Source organism: Macaca nemestrina, chromosome 17 (genome assembly GCF_043159975.1).
Source record: "Macaca nemestrina isolate mMacNem1 chromosome 17, mMacNem.hap1, whole genome shotgun sequence".
In the NCBI taxonomy this organism is placed as follows: domain Eukaryota; kingdom Metazoa; phylum Chordata; class Mammalia; order Primates; family Cercopithecidae; genus Macaca; species Macaca nemestrina.
The window spans coordinates 84,818,832-84,840,180 of NC_092141.1; the positions used below are offsets into that span (position 1 = coordinate 84,818,832).

At 58.3% G+C, this 21,349-nt stretch overlaps 1 protein-coding gene across 3 annotated transcripts; it reads right to left on the reverse strand.

Moving 5' to 3' along the window:
* Positions 1 to 865: 865 nt before the first annotated feature.
* On the reverse strand, positions 866 to 21,169 carry LOC105469178 (unc-13 homolog D). 3 transcript variants are annotated; one of them, XM_071083591.1, is made up of 33 exons: positions 20,361 to 20,708; positions 19,620 to 19,655; positions 19,294 to 19,401; positions 19,144 to 19,203; positions 18,987 to 19,053; positions 18,564 to 18,744; positions 17,100 to 17,144; positions 16,905 to 16,973; positions 16,645 to 16,714; positions 16,365 to 16,469; positions 16,158 to 16,250; positions 15,979 to 16,082; positions 12,909 to 13,026; positions 12,679 to 12,803; positions 12,444 to 12,534; positions 12,305 to 12,361; positions 12,117 to 12,214; positions 11,960 to 12,011; positions 11,752 to 11,882; positions 11,514 to 11,634; positions 11,025 to 11,168; positions 10,731 to 10,829; positions 10,438 to 10,644; positions 10,188 to 10,256; positions 9,102 to 9,181; positions 5,183 to 5,288; positions 5,038 to 5,109; positions 4,507 to 4,590; positions 4,291 to 4,411; positions 3,956 to 4,079; positions 2,706 to 2,902; positions 1,570 to 1,699; positions 866 to 1,066 (listed from the first exon to the last, which is right to left on the reverse strand). In XM_071083591.1, exons 1-32 carry the CDS (start codon positions 20,475 to 20,477, stop codon positions 1,578 to 1,580), a joined length of 3,273 nt encoding a protein of 1,090 aa, XP_070939692.1. In that variant the 5' UTR covers positions 20,478 to 20,708; the 3' UTR covers positions 866 to 1,066; positions 1,570 to 1,577. The 3 variants fall into 3 exon arrangements, with proteins under 3 accessions (XP_070939692.1, XP_011718180.1, XP_011718181.1); XM_011719879.2 differs by lacking the exon at positions 866 to 1,066 and adding an exon at positions 20,872 to 21,169 and having other exon boundaries at positions 1,418 to 1,699; positions 20,361 to 20,515; XM_011719878.2 differs by having other exon boundaries at positions 866 to 1,699.
* Positions 21,170 to 21,349: the final 180 nt, after the last annotated feature.

Genomic DNA, 21,349 nt, shown 5'->3' on the forward strand with positions numbered 1-21,349 from the left:
AAAAAATACAAAAATTAACCAGGCGTGGTGGCACATGTCTGTAGTTCCAGCTACTCAGGAGGCTAAGGCAGGAGGATCCTTTGAACCCGGGAGGCAGAGGTTGCAGTGAGCTGAGATTGCACCATTGCACTCCAGCCTAGGTGACAGAGTGAGACTCCATCACAAAAACAAAAAACCCAGTGCCTTCCCATTGGGATGATTTGCTGGTAGGGCCCAGAGGAAGTCCTGCCTTCTGCCTTCTTCACCCCACCCTGCCCCTGAGGGAGGAGGGGCTGAGGCTTAAGAGGCATGTCCTCCCTCCCACCTCCTCAACTAGGCTGTGCGGTGGGGGTGAGAAGACACCCTGGTGGGATCCTCTTTGCATGGTCTCAGGGGCCTTGGATGTCATCTCAACGAACCTCGTCTCCTGTCCTCATCTTGTGCAGACTCAGAGGTTCCCACGTGGAACCAGGGTCACACAGCTACGATGACGTGATGACCAGCCCTCAGCTTCTGACCCCCCAGGCAGGGCAGGGACCCAGCTCCACTATGTCCTGCTGTCTCAAGAGCAGCCCCTCAGCCTCAATCTGCACCCTCCGGAGGCCCCTGCTCACTGTGCTCCCCTGAGGAACGGGTCCCTGTCCTGGGTGTTGCCACAGGAACTGGTATGCCTGGTGAAGTGATGTGTTCAAAGCCCACAGCCCAAAATCACCCTAACCCTGCCTCTGCCTCAGTTATTCCCATACCCACCCCCCTGCTTTGTAGCTGCTCCAAGGTAGGGGTAGCTCAAGGTCCCCTGAGGGCTGGGGAGGAAGCTACCTGGCCTGGCTCGCATTCCGGGCCCCACTGTAGCCCAAAGGTATATTTTAAGAGGACAAAGGATTGGTTTTATTATTTTTTTTTTTGCTAAGAAAGTTTCTAGGTGGCAGGTGCTTTCTGGGGAGGAGGCATGCGTAGCAGACACAGCGGCCCAACTGTCCTTTCTGCTTCTGTCTGTCCGTGCCAGCCCCGCCGCCTGCCAGCTCTTGCTCCCTCAGAGCCAGAAGGTTCTTGGCTCCAGGCCTCCTGGCCTGGATGCTGGCAGCCCCTGGGGAGAGGACCCAGGCTCCCTCTAGTAATGGCCACCACCCTCCCCTCAGGGCAGCTGGAGCCTCATCTTTGGCAGGGTCCTCCTCCCTTCCCCAGGAGACTCTGCACCTGTAGCCCTGGTTCCAGTGAACCTGGCCCCCACCCCAATGGCTGGAACAGGAAGGCTAGGAGGCAGATGGGCCAGGAGACAGATGGCCCAATCCCCTGCCCACCAGAGCAGCTTTTCCGAAAGGGGGGCAGGGGCAGGGTTTGCTCCCCCTGGGGCTGGGGTGTGGTGGAGACATTGCAGCCAGGGCTGGAGGCAGGCGGGTGGGAGTAGAGATATCGATGCTGAGCCCCCATCACTGTGGAAGGCAGGGGAGTCTGCACTCTGGACGCTCCGCATGCTGGGGCTCCCCAGGTGTCAGGCCAAGCTGGAAGGCCATGCTGTGACGGGGAAGCCCCAGACCCTACAGGAAAGCCCTTGCAGGTCCCCACCAGGGACCCAGCCCCACCGCAAACCTCTACGGCTACGGTGCAGGCCGCAAGGCATGTTGGGAGGCCTGCTTGGCCCGGTGCCGCCGCAGCCTCACAAAGAACTGGGCCTCTCGGTCACCCTTCCGGCCCTCTAGCAGCTGCAGGATTGGGTCCCCTGCGGAGAGAGGGGTTTGGGGGTCAGATGCTGGGGGAGAGGCAGTGCCTGGTGGTGGCAGGGAAGAGCGTGGGGGGGCACAACACTGCCCCATCCCCCCCAACAACCTGGAAGGAAACCAGTGACAGACCCTCGCCAGCCCAGCTCAGGAGGTGGTCTGACAGACGCATCCGGTCGTGTAATAGACAGAGTGCTGCTGGGACACTGACCCGACTGCAGCGAGGGGCTGAGATGTGCCTAAGATTTGGCTATTACCCTTTTTTTTTTTTTTTTTTTTTTGAGACAGAGTCTCACTCTGTCACCCAGGCTGGAGTGCAGTGGCTGGATCTCAGCTCACTGCAAGCTCCGCCTCCCAGGTTCACGCCATTCTCCTGCCTCAGCCTCCCGAGTAGCTGGGACTACAGGCGCCCGCCACCTCGCCTGGCCAGTTTTTTGTATTTTTTAGTAGAGACGGAGTTTCACCGTGTTAGCCAGGATGGTCTCGATCTCCTGATCTCATGATCCGCCCGTCTCAGCCTCCCAAAGTGCTGGGATTACAGGCTTGAGCCACCACGCCCGGCTTGCTATTATTACCTTTTTATATGAGAACCTAAAGCTAGGAAGTTAACCTCTTCATGCCTCGGTTTACTCATCTGTAAAAGAGTGCTAATATCTGCTTCGTTGGCTGGCATGCGTAAAGTGCTTAGCACTTGCTCTTAAGTGCACAAGCACCAGACCGTTGCTGGAATCAGAAATGCTCTGCAGGGATGTGGCCCCACTGAGTGAGATCCAGACCCTTCTCCCCAGTTAAACTTCTTGGTGACTCCCCCATGCAGGAAGAGTCACGTTACATTTAGCTTAAAGTTCACTGGTCTGTTGATTAGACCAAGAGATGGGCCATGGTTGTCCCACTGGCTCCCACCTCCAGGGAAGCTGTTCTCTGACCCTGGTGTCACCTCTCTGGGGCCCCTGCCTGAGCTTTACAGGCTCCCGTCCCTGTACCACCCTGCCCTGGGCTCAGGCCTACCGTTGGGTGCGGGGTACGTGAGGGGCAGGCGGGTCTGAGGCACCTCACCAGGCTCCTCAGAGCCACTCAGCCCGGGCACCTCACACAGCGGCAGGAAGGCCTCGCCTTCCAGGTCGTCGGCCCCCAGCGTGTCGTAGTCCAGCACGGTGAGCAGGAGGCATGCCCCAGCCTTGCGGCACGGCTCGGCAGGCACCAGGCTGTGGGGAGAGTCAGGGCTCTGCTGCCAGCCCCAGCACGGCCACCCCCAGCACCGACACATGGGTTCACCCGCTTGGTGTTGGGAACCAGCCAGGGTTAGGATTGCAGAGCCAGCTCTCAGCCTGGTACCTCTTGGCCATGTATGCAATGCCTGCTCTGACCGTGAGCTGATGCTTTAAACCAGGGGTCCTGTGTTCCCCGCTCACCTGTCCTGAGGAACTGGGAGCAGGTTACTGAGAACCTCAGAGACAGGACCCTTCCCTGGAAGTCCCTGAGTTCAACATGTGGGAGTCCACCCCTCCCCCCAGGGGAAGCAAGCTTTTTTTTTTTTTTTGAGATGGAGTCTTGCTCTGTCACCCAGGCTGGAGTGCAGTGGCGTGATCTCGACTCACCACAACCTCCGCCTCCCAGGTTCAAGCAGTTCTCCTGCCTCAGCCTCCCGAGTAGCTGGGACTGCAGGCGCATCCCACCACACCTGGCTAATTTTTTGTATTTTTAGTAGAGACAGGGTTTCACCGTGTTAGCCAGGATGGTCTTGATCTCCTGACCTTGTGATCTACCCGCCTCGGCCTCCCAAAGTGCTGGGATTATAGGCGTGAGCCACCATACCCAGCCCTCTTTTTTTTTTTTGGAGATGGAGTCTCACTCTGTTGCCCAGGCTGGAGTGCAGTGGCACCATCTCAGCAGCCTCTGCCTCCTGGGTTAAGCAATTCTCCTGTCTCAGCCTCCTCAGTAGCTCAGATTACAGGTGACCACCATCACACCTGGCTAATTTTGTATTTTTAGTAGAGATGGGGTTTCACCATGTTGGCCAGGCTGGTCTTGAACTTCTGACCTCAAATGATCCGCCTGCCTCGGCCTCCCAAAGTGCTGGCATTACAAGTGTGAGCCACCGCGTCCAGCCGTACTCTTGTCCCAGGTGCCCCATCCCTTGGGCCCAAATGTAGCCATCTCAGGGGAGCCCCTTGGCCCCAGCCAGGAGGAGCAGGCCTGAGGGAGCCCACCTGGGGGAAATGAGGCGGGGGACTGGGAGAAGAACGGGACCCACTCACAATTCAAAGGTCTCATCAAACAGTGGGTGAAGGTCCTTCTTGTGCTTCTGGGTCTCCCGGGCAGCCAGCTCAGGGAACTCATGCCTGGGCTCCAAGGTCAGCTGGACAAAGGGGTCGCTGGAGCCTGGCAAGGGGCGGGGGCATGTGCATTAGTTGAGGGTCTCCCAGGTACCCCACCCCCACAGCTACGCTCTGCTCAGCAGCACTGACCCCTCCTGGTAACTGGAGGAAATGCACCCAGAGCTCCTGCAGGGTGAGCTGAGCCCCAAGGGTCGCTGAGACAGGAGGGCCAGGATGGGACCACGGGGAGTGGCCAAAGGGCAGCCTCCACTCACCGTTGGAGTCCAGGGGCAGCAGGCTGGAGGCGCTGAGCAGCTCCACACGCAGCTTCTGCTCAGAGGCGCGGTAGCAGGCCTTGACTGTCACAGCCCCCAGCTCCTCAGAGGTGGTTTCTGCCTGGGGTGGGGAGCAGGGGCAGGGTCAGCAGGGACACAGCGGGAGTGAGGTGCTCCAGAGGCTGCAGAGGGCACAGCACAAGGGAGGGACCTCACCTGCTGCTGGATGCGGCTGCAGAAGTACTTCCGGATGAGCTCCCGGCTGGAGGCTGCCTGCAGCTCCAGGTCCCTCTGCAGAGCCTGGGAACACATACAGCTGAGAATCCAAATGGACCGCACGCCCAACCACAGCCAGGGCCCGCCCTCCAGGAGCTCGCGGTCAAGGGTAAGATGCCCGTTTGAAATGGAAAGTATTGGGTCATGGGGCCACGGGCAGGAGCCACCCTCAGGCCAGGCAGACAGCAGGAGAGGCACAGACCGGGCTGGCTTCACGGGTGTGCTTCCCTGACCCCACCGCCCCCGTGCAGGCACACAGGGCCCTGTGCTTAGGAGGACCCAGGCTTGGTTTCAGGTTCTGTTGTCACCGTTTTAAAATTTGAATAACTTTTGAATAACTTTTGAATAAGGGGCCCAGCTTTTCATTTTGTACTGGGCCCCATAAATTATGTAGCTGGCCCTGGACATAGGTGAGTGCCAAAAGGCAGGCTCCCCGGACCTCCTGCGGGGAAGCTCACCCAAAGCCCCTACCTGGAAGGTGGCAGTGTGCAGAGCCTCGGGCGGCAGGCCACAGCCCTCAGCGTGGAAGCAGATCTCCAAGTTCTGAGGGAGATATCAGAGTTGACCCCCGGCACCCTCCCACCAGGGTTATCATTGCTGTGACCGGTTCTGTTACCTGCAGGGCAATCTTCAGCCTGTTGGAAGCCAGGGACGAGCTGCGTTGGGAGGCGGCCGCCTCTACCAGCACTGTGAGCGTGTGGGTCCAGAGCAGGGTCAGGAGGCTGGGGCGGGGGCCGGAGGGATGTGGACACAGCACAGCAAGGCAGTGGTGGAGGAGGAAGCAAAGACGCTCTTGAGAAAGGGGAGGCCTCAGGGACCCAGCCACACCCCAGCTCCTCCCACCCCAGGTGAGGCTGGGGAGAGGGCGGGTACAGGACCAGCAAGGGGCAGGTGGAGTCAGTCCTATCCAACACACCTCTCAACCTCAGTGAAGAACCCTCCACAGCAGGCTAATGGAACCCACAAACAAGGCTGGAGACAGGGAGGAGGCCAGGCCCCCAGTGACAGAACTTGATTTAAGACAGTAGCAGGCCAGGCGCGGTAGCTCATGCCTGTAATCCCAGCACTTTGGGAGGTCGAGGCAGATAGATCAGGAGATCAAGAGATTGAGACCATGCTGGCCAACATAGCGAAACCCCGTCTCTACTAAAAATATAAAAATTAGCTGGGCGTGGTGGCGCGTGCCTGTAGTCCCAGCTACTTGGGAGGCTGAGGCAGGAGAATCGCTTGAACCCGGGAGGCGGAGGTTGTAGTGAGCCAAGATTGCACCACTGCACTCCGGCCTGGCAACAGAGCAAGACTCCAGCTCAAAAAATAAAAATAAAAAAATTAGCCAGGCATAATGGCATGCACCTGTAGCCCCAGCTACTCAGCAGGCTGAGGTGGGAGGGATCGCTTGAGCCCACGAAGATGAGGCTGCAGTGAGCCGTGATCACGCCACTGCACTCCAGCCTGAGTCACAAGAATGAGATGCTGTCTCAAAAAAAAAAAGCAGGCCGGGCGCAGTGGCTCATGCCTGTAATCCCAGCACTTTGGGAGGCTGAGGCAGGCGGATCACAAGGTCAGGAGATAGCGATCATCCTGGCTAACATGGTGAAACCCTGTCTCTACTAAAAATACAAAAATTAGCTGGGCGTGGCAGCATGTGCCTGTAGTCCCAGCTACTGGAGAGGCTGAGGCAGGAGAATGGCGTGAACCCAGGAGGTGGAGCTTGCAGCGAGCTGAGATCATGCCACTGCATTCCAGCCTGGGCAACAGAGTGAGACTCCATCTCAAAAAAACAAAACAAACAAACAAAAAAAAAAACAAAAAAAAAAATTAGCTGGGCACAGTGGCTCATGCCTGTAATCCAAGCACTTTGGGAAGCTGAGGCGGGCGGATCACTGAGGTCGGGAGTTGGAGACCAGCCTGACCAACATGGAGAAACCCCATCTCTACTAAAAATACAAAATTAGCCTGGCATGGTGGCGCATGCCTGTAGTCCCAGCTACTCAGGAGGCTGAGGCAGGAGAATCATTTGAACTGGGAGGTGCAGGTTGCGGTGAGCCCAGATCATGCATGCCGTTGCACTCTAGTCTGGGCAGCAAGAGCGAAACTCCATCTCAAAAAAAAAAAAAAGGCCGGGCGCGGTGGCTCAAGCCTGTAATCCCAGCACTTTGGGAGGCCGAGGCGGGCGGATCACAAGGTCAGGAGATCGAGACCACAGTGAAACCCCGTCTCTACTAAAAATACAAAAAAATTAGCCGGGCGCGGTGGCGGGCGCCTGTAGTCCCAGCTACTCAGGAGGCTGAGGCAGGAGAATGGCGGGAACCCGGGAGGCGGAACTTGCAGTGAGCCGAGATGCGCCACTGCACTCCAGCCTGGGCAACAGCGTGAGACTCCGTCTCAAAAAAAAAAAAAAAAAAAAAAAAAAAAAAAGCATGGCCAGGCGCAGTGGCTCACGCCTATAATCCCAGCACTTTGGGAAGCCCAAGGTGGGGTGATCACCTGAGGTCAGGAACGAGAGATTCCGTCCCCCCGCCAAAAAAGTAGTTAATTAATTTGTGCAACACTTTTTTTTTTTTTTTTTTTGAGACAGAGTCTCGCTTAGTCGCCCAGGCTGGAGTGCAATGGCGCGATCTCGGCTCACTGCAAGCTCCGCCTCCCGGGTTCACGCCATTCTCCTGCCTCAGCCTCCCGAGTAGCTGGGACTACAGGCGCCCGCCGCCTCGCCCGGCTAATTTTTTGCATTTTTAGTAGAGACGGGGTTTCACCGTGTTAGCCAGGATGGTCTCGATCTCCTGACCTCGTGATCCGCCCGTCTCGGCCTCCCAAAGTGCTGGGATTACAGGCGTGAGCCACCGCGCCCGGCCTGTGCAACACATTTAAGTGTCCATTATGTACCCGGCACTGTTCTTTCCAAAGTTTTTTTCAGATAGGGTCTCACTCTGTCACCCAGGCTGAGTGCAGCAGTGCCATCACGGTTCACTGCAGCTTCCACCTTCTGTGTTCAAGGGATCCTCTCCATCTTCTGCGTTCAAGGGATCCTCCCAACTCAGCCTCCCAGGTAGCTGGGACTACAGGTAGACTCCACCATGCCTGGCTAATTTTTGTGTAATACACACAAATAAATATAAATATAAATATATATATATATTTTGGTATAATTTTGTAGAGACCGGGTTTTGCCATGTTGCCCACGCTGGTCTTGAACCCCTGGGCTCAAGTGATCCGCTCACCTTGGCTTCCCAAAGTGCTGGGATTACAGGCATGAGCCACCATGCCTGGTGGTGTTCTAAAGGCTCCTGAGATAGCACTGAGCAAAACTTCCCTCTTGGTGGATGTTTAACTCTGGTTTATGTGAAAAATATGGTCTAAGATCAAGTCCAACAGAGCTTAAAGGTGAAAAAAATAAATAAAATGTTAAAAACAGTCTGGGAGTGGTGGCTCATGCCTGTAATCCCGGCACTTTGGGAGGCCAAGGCGGGTGGATCATGAAGTCAGGAGTTCGAGACCAGCCTGACCAACATGAAGAAACCCCGTCACTACTAAAAATACAAAATTAGCTGGGCGTGGTGGCACAAGCCTGTAGTCCCAGCTACTTGGGAGGCTGAGGCAGGGAATCACTTGAACCCGGTGGCGGAGGTTGCAGTGAGCTGAGATGGCGCCACTGCACTCCAGTCTGGCGACAGAGCAAGACTCCATCTCAAAAAAATAAAAAACGTATATACATGGTTTAAGAAATAAAAACGGCTGGGCTCCAAGGGGCCCTGACTATACCTGTGGGGGTGGAACAGAACTCTAGGAGGGCAGGCGGCCTCTTCAGCGCCCAGATTCCACAGGGAGGTGGGCACTGTCATCGTCATCATCACTACAGCTAATAATCACTGACCACTTCCTTTGTACTGACACCACGCTCAGCACCTCACATGACCCATTTAATCCTCAGCAGAAGCCAGAACTATTCTCATCTGCACCAGGAACTTGTCCAAGGCTGCTAAGCAGTGATGAAGCTGGAGTCTGAACCCAGGTGGTCCAGAGCCCACGTGCTGCACTCCACCGCCTGTTGCCTGGCATCCTGGGTCCCTGCTATAAGACCCCCTAACTAGAAGTTCTCCCTGCACCGTGGGTGGGGACCACCTGTAACCTAATGGGGGCAGAGGAGCAGTCAGGGAGGCCCTGAAGACAGGCCTGGGACTAAAGGAGAAAGAACAGGCAGATTTTGGCTCAGCCTAAGGAAGGACTCAAAGCACTCACAGTTAGGCAGCAGGAAATGGGGAGGCCTGCAAAGTGGCAAGCTCCCTGTCCCTGCAGCGAGCATTAGCAGAGCCTGACCACCCTGTAAGGGAGGTCACCAAAGGTATTCACCTCCACCCCTCAGAACGGATGCTGAGGCCCAGGAAGGAGGGGCCGTGGGAGGAGAGGGGGAGGTGGTGAGCACGCCCAGGGCAGGGGCTGCTACACCCCTCAGAACGGATGCTGGGGCCCAGGAAGGAGGGGCCGTGGGAGGAGAGGGGGAGGTGGTGAGCATGCCCAGGGCAGGGGCTGCTACAGACCTGCTGAAGTTCTCCTGTACCAAGTTGGTGTTCATGTAGCAAAGCTCCACCTCCAGGAACTTCATCAGGGGCAGAATGGCCTGGGGAGGGAGAAGGCGAGCAGGTGTGGCTCCAGCTCATGTTGGCCCCACCCCTATCCCCCTCCCCTGACCTGGAGGGAGGAAACAGGGCCTTTCTGTGAAAGCAGTTTGTAATGTCTGTAAGAGGCCGGACTGCCCACCTCTCTGCCTTCCCCTCTCCGTTGCTTAGCCTGTCTCAGGCCACACTGGCCTCCTCTACAGCCCTGGAACCTTCCAGGCATGGTCCTGCCTCAGGGTCTCTGGCCTTGCCGTTCTGCCTGCCTGAAATGCTCTTCCCCTAGAACTTCTCATGGCTCCTCCCCTTGCTTCCCGTAGGTCTTCACTCAGTTGTCACGGCCTTCCCTGGTCACCATCTAAAAATACAACCCTCTGACACTTCCCACCCCGTTCTCTGTCTTTTCTCTGTAGCATTTATCATTATCTAGCACACTGCATGTGTGCACACGCATACACGTCTGTGCAGAGAGTTAATAGCTATAATGATCACTGTAGTTATGGATAGCTCTTCTCTCACCTCCACTACTAGAATGTCAGCTCCAGGAAAGCGGGTATTTTGTCATATTGTTCACTGACCTATCCCCAGTGCTTAAATCAATGCATAGGACAAAGTGGACACCTGATAAATAGTTGATGAATGAATGAATATCCTTCTACCCAGCAGTCGAAGGTGTGCGTCATGATATACCCCCACTTACAGGCCAGCTGGCTTGTGTGAACAGGACAGCAAAGCTAGGAGGCAGCTGAGAAGGATGTGCACCCTGGCCTGTTGGGCTGCAAAGCCTAAGCCCTCCCCAGCTGCAGTCCCCTCATTGACTGTCAGTGCTGGGACAGCCGGTGGAGTGACCCAACCCATTCCTGTGAGCATCCCAGGAGGAAACTGAGGCCCAGGGAGAGAACATGCCTTGCCTGGTCTGGGGGACTTATCTTTGACACCAAGGCCTTCAGTGACCCCAGATCTACAGAGCTGGCAGGGCGGTGAAGGCCAGCAGGCAGAAGGGCCACTTACATCCTCAGGCAGGACGGACTCCCTGACGCCCACCAGTTTCTGGATGTGCTTGGCGATGCCCACCTCCAACTGGAGACACAAAACAGAAGAAGGAGGGAGGTCAGGGCATGAGCTGGGGATGGGAGAGTTCCTTAGTGCCTGAGTTTAGACGTAGGAAGGGGTCAGGGCTGGACACGGGCCCAGGTCCTGCTGGAACCAGGCAGGCTGAGGACGGGAGGGGATGCGGTGACTGTGCGGTCGGACAAGGTACCTGCTCAGCCAGGGTTCGGACGCCAGTGCGGATCTCATGGCCCAGCCCGGCCAGCGCGCTCTGCAGCTGGGCATGCAGCGTGTTCTGCAGCTGCCCCTGCTCCAGCACAGCCCCTACCCGCTGCTCCAGGGCCTCCCATGCCAGCTGGGTGGGCAACTTGCCGATCACCAGCCGCAGCTGCTCCATGTCATTCACCACCACACACAGCTGGGACAGAGATGCAGAGCTTCCTGAACTGCGTCCGGGCTGGTCCCCACACCCAGCCAGACTCCCAGCCCCAGCTCTGGCCTTACCATGTTGGCTGCCTGGCCTTGGTCCTTCTGACCTGAAGAGAGCTCGCGGGCCCGGGCCTTTATAAGACTGCAGTACACCAGGGCCAGGCGACAGGTGTCCTAGGGTGGGGTTGGACAGAGGGAATGGATTCATGGGTGGGGCATCCAAGAAGGGCAGGTGGGAAGGGCATGGAAATTTCAGCGACTTGGGGGATTTAGGACACAGGCCTTGGGAGACTGCCTGGGTGAGAGCTCGGGAGAAACGGTGGGTGGTATTCTAGAAAGAGGGGGAAGGACACGTGGAAGATACCACACCTCCACAAACTTGACAGTAATCATGAAGGCCTCCTCTGGGTCCGGCCAGTCCAGCTGCCGGGCAGTGTGGCTGATCTGGGCAAAGCAGGTGGATAGATCCACCGCTGATGTGCTGTGCTTGGTCAGTTCACCCAGGGGTACCAGCTGGGGGAAGAAAGGAGGACTGAGGATACTGCCAAATCCACCCCCTCCCCTCCCTCCTTCATCCATAGAGCGGCTACCACCACCAGGCACAGAGCTGGGCAGGGAGCTTCACATGAGACAAGCACGGCTCCGCCCAGACGCACAGGCTGCAGGATCTCAGGCGAAGTGAAGCCACAGCCCCAAGGATATCCAGAGGCAGCATTTTGCACACAACTGGCCTCAAGTGCACCCAAAAGGGACGTTCAGAGAGGGTTACCAGCTTTCACTACACTTTGGAGGTCCAGGCAGAACCCAAGCCTCACCCCCAAACCGGGGCCCCGTCCCCCACCCTGGCCACGCCCCCACCTCATCCATTTGCACAGCGCGCTGCACCCGCGCCAGGGCCACGTTGTACGTCTTCTGCAGCCAGGAGGGGATGGCCGGCTGGAACCAGCGGTGGAAATTATCCAGGGCCAGGACTCCATCCCTGGGGATTGCCGGGGCTCAGCGTCGGGAAGGCTGGGGCCACCATGGGCCCTGGGGCCTCGTCCACCCTCCCCTCCCCTGTGCCCCTGCGGCCGCCCGCAATTGGCCTGCTGCCCACCTCTCTGAGGAGCTTGGACGCAGCTGGCAGAGCTCCTTGAGGCTGATGTAGAGCTGGAACAGACTCTCGCCCATCTCTGGGGACACTGCATCACCCACAGCCGTCGTGTGGTCCTGCACCCGCTTGGCCACCTGCAAAGGGAAGGTGTGGAGGGTGGGGTCCACAGCCCTGTCAGAGAGCATGCCCTAGAGACAGGGGAGGGACTCACCAGCCACTGCAGTTCCCGGAAAGCCATGGAGAAGAGGTGGATCTTGAGGGTACTGGAGGAAAGGCAGCAGATGTCACCCAGTGGCATACACCAGGGTCCCTGTGGTTCCGGCTCTGAGCCAATGCCCCACTACCTCCCGACCTGGCTATCTGCTCACTTGTGGAAGATCTTGTCCCACGTGCGCTGGCACTGGTGCAGGTCGCCGATGACATCCTGTACCAGGCCCAGCAAGGCCTTGCCTGCCTCCAGGATGCCCTGCAGAGACAGAGGTGGGCTGGGCAGGGCTGCCAGAGGCAGGCACCACTCCCTGTGCCCCCCCACCCTCCCCCTTGCCCAGCCCCTCACCTGCATCATGGGCTGATGGTGCTGCTGCTTCAGGTGGAACCATTCAGTGGTGCCAGTCTGTCGACAAAGAGGCAGTGAGCAGGGAGGGATTGCCAGGCCCAGACACTGGTCTCCCCCATCCTCGGCACGAGTACCATACCTGCAGGGCCTCAGTCACCAGCTGGGGCAATGGGGCGGTGTTGGGGCACAGTTCTCCAAAGGCCTTCATCTTGCACATCTGTACCAGGACCCTGCAAGACGAAAAGAGCTGTGTCCAAAGTTCCTGTTGCCTCACACAGCACTCACTCCTCCAACAGGCTTCTCCCACTCTTGCAGGCACCCCAGCTGCTCCCTCATCCCTGACCCCACCGAGGAAGGGGAGAGCAGTCACTGACCTGAGAAGAGACTGCAGCCGGGCTGGGGAGTCCGAGACAGAGAGGGGGAAGACAGAGCGGAACCTCCGAATGAGGGAGAGGCCGTAGGCCAGCAGGGAGCTGAATGAGGCGGCCAGCTCCTCCTGCTGCAGAGCCAGGAGATGCTTTAGAAGCCTGGACAGCCTCTGCTGCTCCCCTGCCCCTTCCCTGAGCCCTGCGTGCCCAGTACCTCTTGCCCACTGCATGCCTACCTGTTCTGCCTTGAGCCGACCCTGGATCCACTGGTACTCGATGCTGGTGATAGGGTGCAGGAGGCAGCTGCTGGGGAACTCCAGGCTCTGGTAGAGGCGGCTGTAGGCCAGCCACTGCCTGCAGGGGACAGGAAGCCCTCAGCTGGGCAGGGAGGAGGGAGTCACCTTCCCCTGTTCACCTGGCCTCAGGTGGAGGGAATCATCTCCCTCCTCCAGGGCCCCTGGTGGAGAACCATCCACCAGCACAGGCTGAAAACTAGTGTCTCAATAGGACATGCAGGACTTTTTTTTTTCAGATGTAGTCTCACTCTGTCACCCAGGCTGGAGTGCAGTGGTGCAACCTCGGCTCACTGCAACCTGTGCCTCCTGGCTTCAAGCGATTCTCCAGCCTCAGCCTCCCAAGTAGCTGGGACTACAGGCATGTACCACCATGCCCAGCTAAATTTTATATTTTTAGTAGAGAGACGGGGTTTCACCATGTTGGCCAGGCTGGTCTTGAACACCTGACCTCAAGTGATCCACCCGCCTCGGCCTCCCAAAGTGCTGGGATTACAGGCGTGAGCCACCGTGACCAGCCAGGATTTTTGTTTGTTTGTTTCCATAGATGCTTTTCAAATTGCCCAGATTGAGATATTTGTGATTTTAAAACTTCAGGATTTCTTGCTGTTTTTGAAAAATTGGATCAGCTAGGTGCGGTGGCTCACACCTGTAATCGCAACACTTTGGGAGGTCAACGAGGGCGGATCACCTGAGGTCAGGAGTTCGAGACCAGCCTGGCCAACATGGTGAAACCCCATCTCTACCAAAAATACAAAATTTAGCCAGGCGTGATGGCGGGCACCTGTAGTCCCAGCTACTTGGGAGGCTGAGACAGGAGAATCACTTGAACCCGGGAGGCAGAAGTTGCAGTGAGCTGAGACTGTGCCATGGCACTCCAGCCTAGGCAACAAGAGGGAAACTCCAGCTAAAAAAAAAAAAAAAGAAAAAAAAAAAAAAAAGGATCGGCCGGGCGCGGTGGCTCAAGCCTGTAATCCCAGCACTTTGGGAGGCCGAGGCGGGTGGATCACGAGGTCAGGAGATCGAGACTATCCTGGCTAACATGGTGAAACCCCGTCTCTACTAAAAATACAAAAAAAAACTAGCCGGGCGTGGTGGCGGGCGCCTGTAGTCCCAGCTACTTGGGAGGCTGAGGCGGGAGAATGGCGTGAACCCGGGAGGCGGAGCTTGCAGTGAGCCGAGATCACGCCACTGCACTCCAGCCTGGGAGACACAGCGAGACTCCGTCTCAAAAAAAAAAAAAAGAAAAAAAAAAAAAAGAAAAATAGGATCTAAGGACCTGAGCCTTCGTGCACATGTGGCAAGCATCAGCGAGAACCTCCTTTCAGACGGTTTGGAGGGATGTCACACACAGAGGTCCAGTGGGAGGGCAGAGGATGGGGGAGAGGAGCAGCCTGGGGACAGGCCGAGGTCCCTATTGGACACTGCAGCCACTTGCATTACCGTGCTTGGGCCCTGCAGGCAAACCAGGCCCCTCCCCATCTGGTGCTTGCTCCAGTCTCCAGCCTCACCGCCATTCCACCCTCATCGACGGATCACCCACCTGCCTGAGGTCCTAGCAGTACACATGCTGACCCCGACCCAGAAATGCACTCCCCTGGGCTCCCTCTGCCTCCCACTCAGACTCCAAGTCACAGCCCAGGCCTGAGGCAATATCCTGCTCCTGTTCCTCCCCTGGCCAGCACCTGGCTGTGTCCCAACTCTTTTTTTTTTTTTTGAGACAGAGTCTCGTTGTGTCACCCAGGCTGGAGTGCAGTGGTGTGATCTCAGCTCACTGCAACCTCCACCTCCTGGGTTCAAGTGATTCTTGTGCCTCACCCTCCTGAGTAGCTGGGACTACAGACGTGCGCCACCACGCCTGACTAATTTTTGTATATTTTGTAGAGACAGGGTTTCACCATGCTGGCCAGGCTGGTCTCAAACTCCTGACTTCAAGTGATCTGTCCGCCTCGGCCTTCCAAAGTGCTGGGATTCCAGGTGCGAGCCACTGCGCCCGGCCGGCTGTGTCCCATCTCTGCCCTTCTCACATGCACTGGAATGACTGTGACCCCCTGTGACCTCCTCAGCATTCCTAGGACTTGACGTGACTGGCCCTCAACATAGATCTGTCCTTATCAGCGCATAGTTTTGCTGAGTTGAAGGCTATGGCATTGGGAAACAGGGCTGGGGTTAGGGACGGGGTCCAAATTCAAATGCCCAGAAGGACTCAGGAGACGAAAGCAACTGAAGTGGGCCCAGTGGCAGCTGTGACGGGCAGAGGCAGACACATCACTGCTCTGGCCACTCAAAAAAGCAGCAAAATGGCTGGGCGCAGTGGCTCACGCCTGTAATCCCAGCACTTTGGGAGGCCGAGGCAGGCAGATCACCTGAGGTCGGGAGTTCGAGACCAGCCTGACCAACATGGAGAAACTCCGTCTCTACTAAAAAATGCAAAGTTAGCTGCGCGTGGTGGAGCACGCCTGTAATCCCAGCTACTGGAGAGGCTGAGGCAGGAGAATCACTTGAACCTGGAAGGCAGAGGTTGCAGTGAGCCAAGATCACGCCGTTGCACTCCAGTCTGGGCAACAAGGGTAAAACTCTGTTTCAAAAGAAAAAAAAGCAGCAAAATGATGGCCCTGAAGTTCCAACACTTGGGTTTCATGAGAAGCTGGAGATCTGGATGGTATGTGAAATCTCCAGATTGCTTTTTCTAGTATGTTTTTGAAATGAGATCTCACTCTGTGGTCCAGACAGGACTGTTGGTGTGATCATAGCTCACTGCAGCCTTGAACTCCTGGGCTCAGGTGATCCTCCTGCCTCAGCCTCCCAAAGTCCTGGGATTACAGGAATGAGCTACCACATCAGCCAAAACTCTAGACTTTTTAAAGTTGGCAACTGATTCAAAACTTAAAACACACATTTTGGGCCAAAGGGAACTCCGCTGAGAATTACACTTTGGGCTATCAGCTTGGAGGAGGGCAGGGGGCGTGGGGGGCTAGTGGCTCAGGGGTTCTGCCCAGGGCTGTGCACTCACGCCATGGACTGGTGGAAGTCGGACAGGTCCTTCTGTGTGGCGTGCAGAAAGAGGACGGTGGCAGCCTGGGGACTCAACGACCCGTCCCAGGAGGTGCTGCCCGCCTGAGTGGAGCAGGTGGAGGAGTATCAGGACCTGAAGGGCAGCCCCGGCTGCGCCCAGCCCTGGGAGGGCAGTACCTGGTGCTGAGTGACTTCGTGGGACACGAGCTGCTGCAGAAGGTGGAGGTGCACCGTGTAGCTGGGCTGCGAGCGGCTGGCCGAGGTGGCTCTCTGCAATGAGGCCTCTGTGAGCAGACAGGGCCGCACGCCGGGTGCAGCCAGACCCCCAACCCAGCAGACCACCGCAGGAGCTGGGCACAGCCACTGGCCCAGGACCCGACCTACCCGCTTGTGGATGAGTTGGAACTGGAGGTGGCACTGGCCACGGTCTGGGTAGGTCTCAGTGCGGGGTTCCAAGGGGTACCACTGGTCCTCTCGGCAGTGCAGGTCCTGGCAGGCGGGGATGCCCAGCCCATGAGCGTCAGAACCTCACAGAGGCAGGGGCAGTGGAGACAACAGGAGGTGGACTCCAGGCTCAGCTTGGTGAGGACATGGAGCCTCTCCCCAGAACCCCTCCCAACCCCCTCCCTCTGCCTTGCTCCTGGGCCCCTTTCCTCCTCCTCACCTGCAGCCTCAGAACCACGTTCCCCAGAAAGTCATCCTGGCCTTTGTCCTTCCGGGCCTCCTTAAAGATCCTTCGTCAGGCAGGGTCCCATGAAGGGGATGCAGCAAGCGTCAGAAGCGATCAGGCTGGAATCTACCCCCCACCCCGCCACAGCCACCTGGACCCCAAAGGAGCCTGCACCCCAGCATCCAGTGTGCATGTCGGGGGATGGAGGGCAGAAGGAGCCCCCACTCCTTCCCTGTGAGCCCTGCAACACGCACCTGCGAAGCCCATGCAGATCTGTGAGCTCCCCAAGCTTCTGTCGGACAGACTCCACAGTGTCCAGGTCCCTGGCAGGACAGAGGTTTGAGAAGGAAGCAGAGAGAGCGCCTAGGACCTCTTCCAGGAGGAGGTTCTGCCTCTCTCACCCCAGATCCCTTCCCTTCCCATCCCTAGGTGCAGGCCAGGTCACTCACCACATGTCCAGATGAAAGCTCGCATTGGTGATGTCCTCAAACTCCCTATATGGAGAAAAGGGTGTGCTTGAGGGCCCTGGAGGGTGGATGCCCCCAGCCGAAGCCGAAAGTGACCAGAGCCCAGAGCTATGGAGTTGTAGCCTATCCCTGCCAAACTCCTCTCCTCATACCCGCATCACTGCCTTTTTTTTTTTTTTTTTTTTTGAGATGGAGTCTAGTTCTGTCCCTAGGCTGGAGGAGTGCAGTGGCAGGATCTCAGCTCACTGCAACCTCCGCCTCCCAGGTTCAAATGATTTTCCTGCCTGAGCCTTCCAAGTAGCTGGGATTACAGGTGCCCACCACCACGCCCAGCCAATTTTTGTAATCTTTGTAAAGACAGGGTTTCACTGTGTTGGCCAGGCTGGTCTTGAGCTTCTGACCTCGTGATCCGCCCGCCTAGGCCTCCCAAAGTACTGGGATTACAAGCATGCCCTTTTTTTTTTTTTTTTTTTGAGACAGAGTCTCACTCTGTCACCGAGGCTGGAGTGCAGTGGCACGATCTCGGCTCACCGCAACCTCCACCTCCCTGGTTCAAGCGATTCTCCTGCCTCAGCCTCCTACGTAGCTGGGATTACAGGCATGTACCACCATGCCTGGCTAATTTTTGTACTTTTAGGAGAGCGGGGGGTTTCATCGTGTTGGCCAGGCTGGTCTTGAACTTCTGACCTCAGGTGATCCACCTGCCTCAGCCTCCCAAAAGTGCTGGGATGAGCCACTGCGCCCAGACCCCACTAATTTTTTTTTTTTTTTGAGACAGAATCTTGCTCTGTCACCAGGTTGGATCTCAGCTCACTGCAACTTCTGCCTTCCAGGTTCAAGCAATTCCCCTGCCTCAGCCTCTCGAGTAGCAGGGACTACAGGTGCCTGCTACCATGCCCGGCTAATTTTTCGTATTTTAGGAGAGACAGGGTTTCACCGTGTTAGCCAGGATGGTCTCGATCTCCTGACCTCGTGATCTGCCTGCCTCGGCCTCCCAAAGTGCTGGGATTATAGGTGTGAGCCACCGCGCCCGGCCTTTTTTGTATTTTTAGTAGAGATGGGCTTTTGCCATGTTGGCCAGGCTGGTCTCGAACTCCTGGCCTCAAGTGCTCTGCCCACCTCAGCTTCCCAAAGTGCTGGGATTACAGGTGTGAGCCACCGCACGTGTCCCTGCCTCCTTTCAGGTATGGCTTCAGGCACCCCCAGACTCACTCACAAGGGCCCGACCCTCCTTGCCCCATCAGCACATGTGGCATTGATGTCGTTCTGTCCCATCTGATCTACTGTCCATTTAACGTGCCTAGAGATGGACTTTTTCTCCAGTCTTTGTCCAGAGCCAAACCCCCTCCTCTGAGCCAGGACAACCTACTCATCTCATTATCTGGGGGAGACCCTGCTACCCAGAGGAGACCTGGACAGAGTGGGGACTGGAGTGTGGCCACGTACAGGATGAAGGTCTCGTCCCAGACGGGGTTGAGTGTCTGGGTGATGACCTGCGTGCGGTGGGTCTGCTCCTCGGGGATGGTGTGCCTCACCACAGCCTTCTGCCGATGCCGGGACCCAGGGCTGCCCCCCGGCACACTGACCCCCTGCTCAATGCCCAGCAGGCAGTAGGGGTCGCTGAACCCTGGGGAGGAGTGGGGAAGACGAGGCAGCCAGGGAGTCGGCTGGGTCCCTGGGAAAGGCCCTCATCACCCTCGCCCGGGGCTGAGCCTCCTCCTGGGGAGAGGGAAGAGGATCAGCAGCATGGGGGCCAGCACTGCAGAGCTTCTCGGAGGTGGGTGCTCCCACCAAGAGTCCTGGGCCAGGCTGTGATGGGAGAGGAAGGAGCCAGGAAGAAGCCCGTCGGGGACCCCGCCCCATGCTCACCACTGACATCTTTGCCCAGAATGCCCTTGGCCTGTTTCACGGTTGCCTTCAGACAAAATATTGGCTTCTGGAGGGACAGGAGGGATGGCCTGAGTCCCTGAGGGGGCTGGGCTTCCCAGGCCCCTCCTTGCGCAGGGTGGCCCCGGCCCCAAGTTACCTCGAGCTCCCTGACCCTCTGCAGCGCCTGCTGGTGCTCCTCGGGCTCCACGTGGAAGGCCTGGTGGGGAGGCAGGCGGGTGGGTGGCTGGGGTGGGGGCACGAGACAGGGCAGCTGCAGGAAGGGGGGTGGCGTGGGGGCTGGGCTCACCTCCTGTAGGTACCGCAGCAGCTCAGACGCCTCTGTCACATGGCTGGGCTCAGGCTGACCCAGGCGGTGCAGGACAGTGTAGAGTGCGTCCTCGTAGAGCAGGGCCCGCTGAGACACACGGGGTCACCTTGGGGACCCCACCAGCCACCCCTGGCACCAACACCTCTCGCTAAGGGCAGGACAAGGGGCGGCTTGTGCAGCGGAGGGAGTTGAGACCCAGGAGTCCCCTCCCCACCGCAAGTTGCTTGCTGCCATCAGCGTCGGCCAGCAGGAGGATGCACGGCCGCCCTCCCCACCTCTCTGCACCCCAACACTCTGACTCTTACCTGCTCGGGGGAGAAGTGGTGGGACGGAGGCTGGATCTGCAGAACAAGGTGGAAAGGCAGAGTGTCCTGGGAGGCCCAGAGCAGGCTCAGATGGACAGAAACAGCTCCTCCAAGGCCTGAACCAGGCCAAGGGTATGGGGGCCCCAGCACCCTGGCCTCCAGCCCCACTGATGCCCCGCACCTGTTCCTCCAGCAGGCCTCCTGGAGGTCCGTCCCCTGGCCCGCTGTGGCTGAGGTCCATGGGCGCCCAGCAACGCGAGCCCTCCACACCCGTACCCCACCTCCCTCCCTTCCCCAGAGGAAACAGCTCTGCTTATCGGTGGCGGCTGCTCCTCACCCAGCAGCGGAAGTGAGGCTCAGTAGCGGAGGTGAGGGGGGGTGCCACGCCGGCCTAGGGGTCTGCTGCTCCCCGAACAGCTCACCCCACAGCAGGGACACCCCCACCTAACGGAGTCGGCTCCTCTGGAGCTGGAGGAGCAGGGGATGAGAAGTCAGGCCCACCAGAGGTAGGGGTTCAGAGAGGCTCAGACCGCAGGGCCTGAGTCTCACAGTGGCCCAGAGTACACCTGGCAGCCCCTGCTCTGCTGGCCCAGGAGGCTCTCCCCAGGGTGGGGTAGACAGGGGAGGGTCCCTGGTCCCCAGTCCCAGCCTTCGAGAGGTGGGGCCAGACAGCAGGGCACCCACACCCGAGACCGCAGTGCTCCCCAAGGCCAGCTCTCTCCCCAGTGAGGTCACTCCTACCTCCGGGGCCGTTTGGGGCAGGGGATCCTGTAGATCTCTGACTCTGCGGCGCCTTATCTTGATGGCCTGGCGCAAGAGGGGAGGGCGCTGCTGCAGATGAGAGAGGAGTGTCGCCATGGTGGCCTTCTCTGCCCTTCCCTGTCCGTTGGTGCTGGCTGAAGACAGCGAAGCCACAGGATTATGCAAAGAGCCTGGGGCTGCCACCCTCTGTCAGGGGAGGGTGTAGGGAGGGTGGTAGTGGGGACGGAAGGGTGAGGGTTTCACCGCTTCGGAGAGGCAGTCTCCCAGGCCCCCCGCACCTTCCCCAGCCGGGATCCCTACAGGACCCTCCTCTGGCTGGAGCAGAAGGTGGACCCTGTGGGCAGGCCTGGCCCCGCCCCACCCTCCCACAGAAGCCCTAGGAAGGGGCCAACGCTCTCAGCAGGGGGCCGGGGGGTCAGAACAGGCAGGCAGCATCCTGCTCCATCCATGTGCTGTGCCCAGGCTGGGCAGGACCCTGAGGGAAGCTGACCTGGGCCCCAGGGGGTTCTCGCCCCACTTCCTCGAGTGCATCCAGATGTGGGGTGGGGCTCAAGGTGAGGGCTCCAAGAGGCGCCTGCCTGGAGGACAGCCAGTTGCTCAGCCTGCCTGGCCCCACAGGTGACATTCCATGGAGATGACGGGGCCAAGCTGTGCTCGGCAGGGACGGCCCTGTGCCTTTGTCCCCACCTGGGCGGTCAGGAGGGTGCTCTCTTCAAACGCCCTTGAAGGGGGCTTAGCCAAGTCCCAGAGAGCTCCGGGCCAGGATGGCCAGGAGGAGAAGGCAGAGTGGCCGCTGCCTGATCTCTCCCGAGGACAGACTTGGCTCCCGGGGGACGGGAAAATGCACCTCAGTATGGGGCTTTCCCAGAACTCTGTGCCCAGTGCTGGGCTGGGGGACTCGGGGGCACGTGGGCCTCGCCATGGCCTTTGGCCATTTCCCACCCTCCTGTCCCTTCAAGTTCACAGCA